At 36.4% G+C, this 12,325-nt stretch overlaps 1 protein-coding gene across 1 annotated transcript in view; it reads right to left on the reverse strand.

The window, feature by feature from the left end:
- The window catches only part of LOC116032274 (V-type proton ATPase subunit a3-like), an 8,109-nt gene extending 4,087 nt beyond the window's left edge, over window positions 1–4,022 (reverse strand). The window contains exons 1-11 of the mRNA XM_031274768.1: window positions 3,867–4,022; window positions 3,151–3,195; window positions 2,807–2,929; window positions 2,629–2,736; window positions 2,123–2,233; window positions 1,828–1,989; window positions 1,484–1,621; window positions 1,212–1,319; window positions 986–1,093; window positions 604–752; window positions 113–266 (exon numbers count right to left, since the gene is read on the reverse strand). Of these exons, the coding sequence (XP_031130628.1) occupies window positions 113–266; window positions 604–752; window positions 986–1,093; window positions 1,212–1,319; window positions 1,484–1,621; window positions 1,828–1,989; window positions 2,123–2,233; window positions 2,629–2,736; window positions 2,807–2,929; window positions 3,151–3,195; window positions 3,867–4,022 (1,362 nt within the window). The remainder of the gene's footprint in view (window positions 1–112; window positions 267–603; window positions 753–985; window positions 1,094–1,211; window positions 1,320–1,483; window positions 1,622–1,827; window positions 1,990–2,122; window positions 2,234–2,628; window positions 2,737–2,806; window positions 2,930–3,150; window positions 3,196–3,866) is intronic.
- Window positions 4,023–12,325: the final 8,303 nt, after the last annotated feature.

The following is a 12,325-nucleotide window of genomic DNA, read 5'->3' on the forward strand; positions in this document are numbered from 1 at the left end:
TCATTTCCCCCCCCCCCCCCCCCCCCCTCCTCTCTGTCTCCAGTTCAAGCATGGTACTTTAGCACAATGGGAAAAGACATTGTGTATTTGATTAAATAAAATGTGTAATCACCTGACTAGAGAGTTTTTTCTCACGGATTAAGAAGTATAATGTTGCAAGTAGCAAGCATATACCATGACCCCAGTCCCCAAACATCACGGCAAAAAGAAATGGAAATGTGACGATAGTGAATACACCTGGGTTTGCTTCCTGATACTTGGCCACCCTATAATACAACAAACCAAATAACATGTAATAATTTCAGTCATTAAGCACTCTGTAATCAAATAAAATGATGCATGAGTGTAGAATCAATATGTAATCAGATAAATAAAACTAAAGTAACACTATAGTTGCTAGACTGCTATCACATCAGTTTGTAATCAAATAATATAGACAACTAAAAATAATGCTTGACTGCCAGTTCTAAGAAATGAGATTAATGGAGTTGCAATTGAAAGAAAACTGTTTCTCTATACAAAGCTAATTACTAAATATGAAGTATTTTTGTTCTCATCACTGAAATATAAATTACACATGAAATTCCCTCCAATGAAACTCACCCATATGCATCAACAATTTCTTGAAAAGCAGAAGTAAATTTATTTGTCTTAAAATATGTGGGCGGTGACTCTCGAGTACCCAATACCCGGAATATTGCACCTATTTCTGAATTGGAGTCATGTCCTGCCCTCTGCAAAGCATCCTGAATCTGCACTCACATCTCAACACATTTAATGAACAAATCAATATGTTACACTTAGTAAAAATCACCTTATAAACATTCCTTTTTTTTTTTGAACTATAGTGAATGCAACCACTGCTAGTACAAAGCTTCACAAGAGCCAGCATTCCTCCAAATTCTCAGGGTTCCTTTATCTCATAAGAATATGTCCTTGCATCTGTCTGAATATACAACAGGAAAGAAATTTAACAAATCAATACCTCTTTGGTTGCAGAAGTAGGACTCCAGCCTTCTGCGACTAGGCATTTCTTTGTCACATCAATGCTAAGCATATTAAGTGTATGATAAATGGATTTCTCCCTTCGGACCTGAGGTATTATGATGATGTATAAAATTGATAATTCTGTTATAGGAAGGATCCTATCTATAACCACTTTAATGTGGCATATAGAATATAATAAGAACGACTTGTTTCACAAGACTAACCAAAACGTTCCATCGGTCAAACTCTTCAGCAATACTTTGTAATAGATTCCCGCGGTGCAGAAATCCAGCATCTATTGCAGTCTTTAATTCAGAGATTTTTCCAGAGACCTGCAAGGGATGTGGAGAAGTTAGCTTAGTTCAGAAAGGATTATAAATCAATTTGGGGTTTGGGGAAGGATACGAAGAACAAAATGTAAGGAAAGTAAGGAAGTTTGAAAGAAAACATTAAAACTTACAACAGAAAGCTATAAAAGAAAGGGAATGATGGATACCTCTGTGATCAACTGGGCCTGCTTACCAAGTTCCTCTGCAAATGGATACCGATTTGCTCCAAAAGCATCGCATATCTTAAGAATTTTGTTCTTTGCTCTTTCACCAGAAAAGAAGACTAAAAATACATTTTTCTCAACCTGCAATAAAATGTCAGAGTTCAGTACTGCCATAGCATGGAAGAAGATCCTTACAGATTATCACAAAAATGAAAAGTAGGGGACTTTTAACTTTAGAGATTAGTGATGATTAGACATTTTACTCTCTCAAAATATGTTACAATTGCAGACATGTATAAGTATAATTCAAATTGCAAAGAAAATACACAGAAGAGTAGCAAGATAACCTTTTCTCCTGAAATTGGATCAATGACAGGCTCATCAACCTCACTTTGTCTAAGAAGCACATTACCCCGGGTAGCTCGAAAGAGAATCCTCTCAAAGGCCATGGATTTCTCTTTAGGAACAAGTCCAGTAATAAACCCCAATCTAACTTGCTTAGATGCATCCTGCAAAAAAACACTTTTCATCATAACTTTCCCGTGGGACATGTTTTAAGGGAAGAAACAAGGGAGGCGAGCAGCCTTATTAATACAATAAGAGGGGAATTGATAGTCACTGATGGATTTAAGAAAGGATTACCAGTTCTGACAAGAGTGGAGCTTCCAAGGATTCTTCACCACTTTGACTTGATCCATACTCTTGTTGCTGAGCTTCAGCACTACTTCGTGCTGAGTGAAAAAATTCGCCAATCTGCAGAAATTATTTGATTATATATAAAAATACAAGTAATAAAGCACACACATGTAAGAAAAACTTGGCAAGAATAATAAGCAATCCTTGTTAAGTATCTGGAAGTTAACCAACAACATTCAATCTTTTCAGCCTTAAAAACAATATACGTGTATAAAAGTTAATTTGCAATATCCTGAGAGATTCATCAAGAATGCGAACACTTCAGAGAACAGAAAGAACACAACTAAAATCAGCATGTGGGGAAAAAAAAAAAAAAGAGAGAGAGAGAGGCCAGAAAACATGTAAATTCAAGAATGTGAACACTTCAGTTACACTCATCTTCTATTCACCGTCTCTCAAAACATGTACCTATTGGAACCAAAAGAAGAAACAAAAAGGCCAGAAAACATTACCTTCTGCAGAACAAGCTTATATTCCACAAGCTCATTGAATGAACGCTGTAGCTTATCATTATTTGCATTTATTTCAATCAGCTCAGCTTCAAGGTCTCCAAGCTTGACCTAGATACATTACACAAGGTTTAATAACCAAATATTGGATAACTGAAGAACCAAGATAACCCACATTTACCTCTAGATCATCAAATTTTATAGCATCCTGTGTGTCAGACTTAGCAGAAGCTGACACCCCTGCTTTTGACATTTGATCCTTGAAAAAACGTAATTTGCGTGCCATCTCCCCACTTCTCTTAATCTTCAAAAGAAACAAAATATTACTAATAGTTGCTTTATATCAAACCATCAACTGGAATGAAAAACATATAAGTTCTATACGAAACTGATCTTTTGAAAAGCTTTTTGACTGCACCCATTAAATAGGTTTTACATACAAAAAATAAAAATATATAAATCAAAACTTGGAATCATCTCAAGCAATTGCAGCATCTTGATTACATGATGATAAAGTACATTTACCTGAGCAGCATAGGTTCGCTGGAAAGGGCTCTTATCTGCATTCAGCTGGAATAAAATGAAGATGAATAGATCATTAGTTTTGGAGAATAATAAAACTTTTCCAATAAGGAATGTTAAAGACCTTTAAAAAGCACAAAATGAGGATATGAGCAATCTAATGCTGATGCAGTGATGCCTTGCCAAAAGACAGGTTATCATTCCTAAGCCTACTTCATGTGGACACTGCTAGTGGACTGCATTACCAACAGTTTAGCCATCTAGTCAGTAGTAACCTAATTTTCTGTAGAAACCAATCTCCACCTTATCTTATAAAATTACAGAAGTCTCCCGTTCTTCTATATTGATTTTCCTTTTTCTATGAAGCATATGAGCCATAGCTCAGATGTTCTTCAATACAGAGTTAACCAACTTACATTTAGAGGCCCGAGTCCCTCCCATCAACCAGTATAATTGTCATTCACAAGCCAAACTACGCAATCCTATAAATATCAGTCTCAGTGTTTCCTAGGTAATTGAATTTCACAGCACTAATCTAAGCACGCAATCACGAACGAACAATCTAAGAACTGTATCAACTCTGGAACTATTCAGAACCAAAATAGTCAAAATCGAGCCGAAACCCCAGCAAAAACCCTAGCTCCACTAATCAGTGATAATTCGCTACTGTCTATCAATGATAAACACTGATATTTGTGTATAAAGAGGAAAGCACGTACATCTTTGAACTGGATGAGGCCAAGGTCGCCAAGGTAAGCAACGGAGAGGCCAGCGGACTCGATTGGAATGATGAGCTGAACAAGTTGCATAGGCTCTGATCTGAAGAGATCCATCGGCGGAAAGCATCCGCTTCTTCCTCCACGCCGCTCCGCCATTGTTTCTCAACCCCTTCCTCTCTGGTCTCTGAACTGAATCTATGTCCGGATATGTTTTCTCTCTCTATTACAGTATTTGATGAGTGATCGGTCACCTCGCTGTCACGAGACACAATACTGAATACTGATTAGGTGTATTATGTTTCTACCCTTTCCATCTACCACGTTATTCAGTTATTCATGTTACTGCCAGTAATTCCAATCCTACTTTAATTGAGCAACTCAATAATTTGGTTTTTTTTCGGAGTTTTGTATGGGCTATAACATCTACCCTATTATCTAAGTATCTCACTCAATCTTAAAAATTCTTTTTTCAATTAATTTTAAATTTTTTCCAATTTTTTTTTATCGACCCACTATTTTACTTCACTATATTTTAATTATTTTTTATTTATCATCATTATGAAAATTATAATTACAATTACTATTTTATTATATTTAAATTAAACAAAATAAATTTATAATTATAAATGTTTTAACATATCTACATTTAATAGAAATAATAATTATAAACTAAACTACTAATAAATATAATATTCAAATTAAAATTATATACTACATTTATATTGTATAACTAAAAAATTAACAACAAAATTAAATAAAAATAATTTTTAAAATAATAAAATGATTGATTGATGTTGTGCTAGCGGCAAAAAAAAAACAAAAACAAAAAAAAAACAAAACAAAACAAAAACTTACAGCCACTCTGAATCATTCCAGTGAACTTGCTGAGGAGCGTTGTGCGCTTGTCCCTCCTCTTTTCTTTTCTCCTACAAAAATCAAGTCTTTACAGGAGAAATTTGAGTAAAAATTATTGTCTCCATCAGCCAAAAACCAACAACTCAGCTTTTTTACTTGCAAATTTCCCAGAAATCATGAGTATCCTCAATAGCCCTCTACTCCGACTTAAATTGTTAAAGCAACCTTAAATAGTTTGTTTTTTCTTCAAATTTTTTGTGAGTTTAAACATCCACCTCATCAATTATTGTCTCACTCAATCTCAACCTTAAATAGTTTGTTTTTTCTTCAAATTTTTTGTGAGTTTAAACATCCACTTCATCAATTATTATCTCATTTTTAAATCACTGTCTCCATTTCTCATTTTTAGTACTACTCATCATCCACGTGAGAGTGTTAACTGGGACGTCGGGTGCCACTAGACCACAAGGTCTTTGACATTTGTTATGAATTATGATTATTGATAAGGAATAATCCCTCCATCCATTCAAGTGTATCACAATATACATAAAGTATGAAGTAAAATGGAAGCATTTAGGCCAAATCGTCTATTTTATTTATTGTTCTTCAATGAAGTAGAGACTAGAGAGAATAGGGAGCATGTTTGCCTCTTATGCTTTTTAGAGAGAAGAAGAGAGGGGGCCAAATAAAAGTCCCTTTCACATATGACTAGAGTTCATTTTATGGAGGGAACATATGTATAGTATTCGTAGGGCGGTATACTCGGGGTATATTTCCTATCAATTATAAAAAAGAAAACTGATCAAATAACTCTTAAACTTTAGACTAAAAGTCAATTAGGTACCTAAACTTTTAAAAAATGTAATTAAACCCTTTAACATGTCAAATTGAGACAATGAAGGCCAATAACTGATAAATGACTTGTTATTACAGGTCATTTAAATTCATATAGCAAAATTCGACGATCGGCGACGGCCGCCTTCTCCAGGAGAAGGAGACCAGAAATGTCACCTTCCCCTAGAGAAGGTGACCATATCTTAATACATTAATACCAACAAATAGTTTAATATAAGATCATGAGTTTAATTCATGTCAATATTTTCTCGATCTTCGATTGAATTTGTTGTTTTAATATTTTTCATAACTCTATATTCAATAGTATAACACAATTTTTGAATCTATAACACAAAATTGTGAATATAGAGTTCAAAATTGTGAATATTGAGTGATGTAATTTTGTATATTGAAAATGTGAAATATAGAGTTCTAAAATTGTGAACATTTAAATTTAAAATTTAAGGTGGACTCAGATTCATAGCATAATTTGTCCCAAACTTCTAATACGTCCGATTGATCACGAAGCTTCGTCTAGAAAGACAAAGGCCTCAGGGGAGGCCAAGGAAAATATAAGATCCAAGAGCTAGGGAGATGGAGTTGTATGGTACACAGGGCAGGGCATGATTATTGGGTACCATTTAGCGAGCGCCATATTCCTTGATAGAGTTAATTGGGCTTTTGAAAGTGAATTGGATCAGGCCATTTTTCGTAATGAGGCTTCAAGCTTTCTTAGGTTTAGATGCGATAAAAGGCCCAAATTTCTGTCATTTGTTGGCTACTTGGCTGCCCATTGCGGTATTAATGAAGCCAGGTTTGAGAAAAACTCGGAACAACAGCAGATAACGGGAGGCAACCGTGTATAACGCAACGAAGGGGAAAAGACCTAAGAAACCTGGGTTTTTGTTTTTTTGAGTACTATCTGTCCACTGAACTTCAAATCCTCTCATTTAAGAGAGTCACCGCTTGACCACAATATATTTAACATACTTCGATTAATTTCATCACAAGCTAAGAATTTGATCACAATATTGCACGTACACTAGATAACCATACAAAAGAGCTTACTTCATCACTCAAATGGCCTGTTGTTGAGCTCAGGACAGATGAAGTAGTCCAGCTAAAATGAGGTCCTATCCCATCCACCATGAAAACCCTATTTAGAGAGAGGGTATTGGAACCAAAGGTATTAATTGGTAGGAACACGTGGAGTAATGAAAATTTACTAACAGAGCTTGGAATAGAGGTAGCTTCGATGTCAAAGACAATTTACAAAGAAGATGGCACAAGAAGGAAGTAGGGACTGTTAAGGATTAGACCTATTCTTATGGAGTTTATATTTGTATTTAATTTATTTGTATTTATTTTGGTTGTTGGTTAGAACTACCTTCCACTATTCTTTGTATGTTTTAGCTATAAATACCTTGTATCTACCAGGAATAATAGACAAGCATTCATTCCTTATATGGTATCAAGAGCAGTTCCTCCAACGAGATAAACTTCCCTCAATTTTTTTTTCTTTGTTCAACTATGGCTGCTCCTCTCATTCAACTAAATGCTCCTACCAACTTTCCCATACGGTTAACCTCATCAAATTACTCTGTCTGGAAACGACAGATTGAAACTACCCTTACTGTGCTTGATCTTATCAAGCATGTCAACGGCATTGCGGCTCCGGCTAGATTTGTCGACGAAGGCCGTACTCAAGCCAACCCTCTATATACAGCATGGTTTCGCCAACCCTCTATATACAGTCTCTTCAGGATTACTCGGGCCCTGATGAAATTATGTTAGGTAATGGTACTACTCTTCCCATCTCTCACTCGGGCACTTCCTCTTTGTCTACTCCTTTGCGTCAACTTTTGTTATCCAATGTTTTATGTGTTCCGAATTTACATAAAAAATTAATCTCAGTTTCAAAGCTATGCCGCACTAACAATGTTTCGGTTGAATTTTTTGACTCTTATTTCTTGATAAAGGATCTACCATCGGGGATGTCATTAGTCCGCGGGGAGATCGTCAATGATATCTATTGTCTTCCTGCTTCGAGTCCTGGCCTAGTTAATGTCACTATAAAGTCTCATGTCTCACAGTGGCATCATCAATTCGGTCATCCGTCAAATAAAGTGTTAGCTTCCATTCTTAAATGTAATAATGTTCCTTTTAATTCAGACTCTATACTTGGACATTCCTGTTTTTCATGCAATATTCATAAAAGTCACAAATTGCCATTTTCTGTTAATTCCTTATCCAGTACAAAACCGTTAGAATTTCTCTACACTGATGTTGGAGTACAACGCATATGTCTGTTGATGGTTTCCGATATTACCTTATTTTTGTTGATTATTATACCAAGTACATTTGGTTTTATCCGCTTAAACTTAAGTCTGATGTCTCTGTTGTGNGGGCATGATATAGTTTCGATTTTTTCAGACAATGGGGGGAATATAAAAAATTAATACCACTCTTTAATAAGTTTGGTATATCTCATTTTACCTCGCCACCACATACCCCTGAGCATAATGGGACCGCCGAAAGGCGACATCGGCATATTGCCGAAACAGGGTTAGCGTTGCTTCATTTTTCCTCGTTACCTGTTTTGTATTGGGTCCATGCTTTCCAAGATGCTGTTTATTTGATTAATCGCATGCCTACTTCTATTTTAGGTGGTCAGTCCCCATTTCAAAAATTGTTTGGTCGGTTGCGTAATTATACTAAATTACGCCCTTTTGGGTGTTTGTGTTTTCCCTGGTTACGGCCTTATGTGCGTACCAAGATAGATCCAAAATCAGTTGCCTGTGTGTTTCTTGGTTACTCTTTAGGTCAGTCTGCTTACAAATGTTTGGATCTCACTACAGGTTGGATTTATTTGTCTCGGCATGTTCGTTTTCAAGATACCGTTTTCCCTTACCGTGACATGTCTATGCCCCAACCTCAGTTCACTACACCATGTGATTCCTCTACACCAATTTTTATTCCAATACCTTCACATCTCCCAACCCCGTTACCTTTGCCAGTTCCACAAGACACTCCACTGCATGACGCTCCTCCTCAAGATATGCCTAATCAACCTGTGCCTACTAATGTGTCAGTTTCGGTGCCACCTCAAGATGTGCCTGATTAACCTGTGCCTACTGATGTGTCGATTTCGGTGCCAGTGCCCGCTGATGGGTCAGTTTCAGGCTCGGTGTCTGCCAACGAGTCCGTCCCTATTCCGGTGTCGAGTGTACCATCATCTTCCACTGCTCCTCCTGATGTTTCTTCTCGTCCTAAGCGAGTTCGAAAGCCAAATCCACGTTACTTCAATGATAAGTTTGTTAATTTTGCTACAACCCATCCAATGCCAGAATCTATTGAGCCTCGCTCCGTTTCTCAAGCTCTCTGTGATGTTAGGTGGAAGCAAGCGATGGTTGATGAGTTTGAGGCATTGCTTCGAAATGAAACATGGGAGCTTGTACCTCGTAGTAGTCATGCTACGGTGGGTTCTAAGTGGGTATTTCGTGTTAAACGTAAACCTGATGGTTCTATTGATCGGTTCAAAGCCCGTTTAGTGGCTAAAGGTTTTTTACAGCAGCCAGGGCGTGATTATTTTGAAACTTTTAGTCCCGTCATCAAACCGGTGACTATTCGCATTATTCTTTCTATTGCCTTGTCCCAAGATTGGTGTTTGCGCCAACTTGATGTCAATAATGCCTTTTTAAATGGGACTTTGTGTGAAGATGTTTATATGGAGCAGCCACCGGGTTTTGTCAATAAATCTTGTCCAGATTATATTTGTCATCTAAAAAAAGCCATTTATGGGCTTAAGCAAGCTCCTCGGGCTTGGTACATGGAGTTGGCTAATTTTTTGCTTTCGATTGGTTTTATCCGCTCGGTTGCCGATCATTCTCTGTTTATTTATAGATCCGGTACATCTATCATTTATTTCTTGGTGTATGTGGATGATATTGTACTCACAGGGAACGACATGTCCACTTTGAACTCTTTTGTCTGTCAGCTTACACACAGGTTTCCCCTAAAGGATCTCGGTGCCCTTCATCATTTTTTGGGGGTTGAGGTGGTATCGACCTCTACTGGTTTAATGCTTTCACAAAGTCAATATATTTCTGATCTTTTGGAGCAGTTTCAGATGACGGGGGCGAAGGAGGTTGCTACACCTCTATGTTCGTCCATCACTTTGCGAGATGGTGATGGTGAACCTATGGATGCTCAGTTGTACCGTAGGGCAGTCGGTAAGTTACAGTATTTGGGTATTACTCGCCCAGACATTTCCTTTGCGGTAAATCGCTTGGCACAATTTATGCATGCCCCAACAGAAGCTCACTGGCAAGCCGTTAAATGATTGTTCCGGTATTTGAAGGGAACATTATATTTTGGGTTATTCCTGAGACGTGGTGTGCCACTTACTTTGTCGGTTTATTCTGATTCTGATTGGGGTGCTATTAATGCATCTGGTCGGTCTACGACTGCGTACGTGGTTTATTTTGGTTCAAATGTTGTTTCATGGAAGTCGGCTAGGCAGCGGTCAGTGTCTCGGTCTTCGACTGAGGCTGAATATCGTGCTTTAGCTAATGCTGCTGCAGAAGTGTTATGGATTCAAAATTTGCTTGGAGAACTTGGTGTGGTGCTACGCTCGGTTCCTAAATTACTAACGGATAATCTTAGTGCCACGTATGTATGCAAGAATCCAGTGTTCCACTCCAGGATGAAGCATTTAGCACTGGATTATTTCTTTGTTCGTGAACGCGTTGCAGATGGCTCTTTGTGTGTTCAACATGTACGGTCCTCTGAACAGGTGGCTGATTTGCTTACCAAACCTCTTGGACGACAGTTATTTTTGCGCTTCAGACCCAAGATTGGAGTCTCAGACGGATCCTCCATCTTGCAGGGCGTGTTAAGGATTAGACATATTCTTATGGAGTTTATATTTGTATTTAATTTATTTGTATTTATTTTGGTTGTTGGTTAGAACTACCTTCCACTATTCTCTGTATGTTTTAGCTATAAATACCTTGTATCTACCAGGAATAATAGATAAGCATTCATTCCTTATAGGGACAATATGACAAACAGCCCAATAACGATCACCAATATGTATAAATAGACCAACTCTTAAGGGTATATGTATGTATCAAGTTTAGCATGATTATGCCATTGGTTTGATCTTAAGAAAACCCTTCTAACACTAGAGCTTTGTTCAAAAAAATATTACTCCGGTATTTGATAATAGTCCATGTTGATTTTGGGACTAGACCTATTTTCTTGTGGATTCAAACCTTACTCCAAGCAATAAAATGTTGCAATCCTTCCTTGATAGGATAATTTTTATTTGATAGTTAGTTGTCTTGCATTTTATTATTGTCTTATACCACAAATGTTTACTAATACAATTCCTGAAAAAATAGATAAACAATCTAAATATATTTAGCAAACGAGAATTGAAGCTTGAGTTTGGTCGAGTATAAGTTCAGGAAAACCCATCATCTAATCATTAATCAATTTGATCAGTGCAAGGCATCAATAGTAAATGAAACCCTAATTTTCATTGGATCTGCAAAGATAATTTAATTAAGGTTTAGAGAGGAGATACTTAAATGAAACCCTAATTTTCATTGGATGCCAAGGACCTTGTGGTTTAGTGGCATCAAACCCTTCCCTTTATACGGGAGGTGGTGGTGAGAGAGTAGTTATGAACAGATACTACATTCTAATAGAGTTAGTAGTATTAAAAAAAAGAGAGGAGATCATCAGCCACATGCATGAACTCCGTACAAGAACAGATCCTATGCCATTAAAGCACTGCACCATTGTCTCCTTAGTTCATCAATAATTCCAAAGATTGCCATATATTATAAATAAAATAAAATTAAAAAAACGCTGAAATGAAAAACCACTCATCATTGTAGATTTATCTCATTCCTCTTTTGATTGAGCCAATTTATAAGTGTATAACCTTATAGGAATATGGTTAGAGTCAATGAAAAATAATAATAATAAAATGTCACCAAAATACATAAATAATTAATGAGGAACACAATTATACATGATTCAACAATACGTATATTTGCAAGTATCCATGGTTGAGCCTTAAGATTTTGATATGTCGTTCATGATATGGTCTGGGATTTTCTAATAAGAGAGGCCGTCTCACGTAACAATAAAGATTCACTTTTTAAAATTTCATTATTATTTCACCCATTTATAGAGTACTCACCAAATTAGTTTAGGTCAAATTAATTATTGTTCCATATATAAATATAGGGCCTTAATATGATCCTATATATGTTACGACCTAGAAGGTTACAACAATTGACTATGCTTCAAGTGATAGCGGAAACTTGAGAATGTATAGTGTTTGAGAAAAAAACATATTTGTCTTTCAAATGGCAACTAAACCAAACAAGAAAAAAAAGGACAAGATCATAGAGCAAGAAATTCAAAGAGATAAAATCAATACTTTATTTATTTCTTTCCCGTTTTCATGTTGTGTAGATCCCAGATATTTATACATACATGAACATAGAGAAATAACTAATAGTAATTGTGTTTCTGGTGCTATTTGTCACTCATTTTGTGTGGTTTGTGAGCTATTACACATGAATGAGATTTTTTTTAGTGCACGCTCCCAAATAATGGCTGTGAGTTTCGCTTGTCACCAAACTAATAGTAAGAGTGATAACTGATAATAGCATCGTGAGTGTATCCTATATATCAAATTTTGAACCCATATGTCCATATACGACAAATTGGTCTGATACATGTATTTTGAA

Source organism: Ipomoea triloba, chromosome 10, assembly GCF_003576645.1.
Source record: "Ipomoea triloba cultivar NCNSP0323 chromosome 10, ASM357664v1".
In the NCBI taxonomy this organism is placed as follows: Eukaryota; Viridiplantae; Streptophyta; class Magnoliopsida; order Solanales; family Convolvulaceae; genus Ipomoea; species Ipomoea triloba.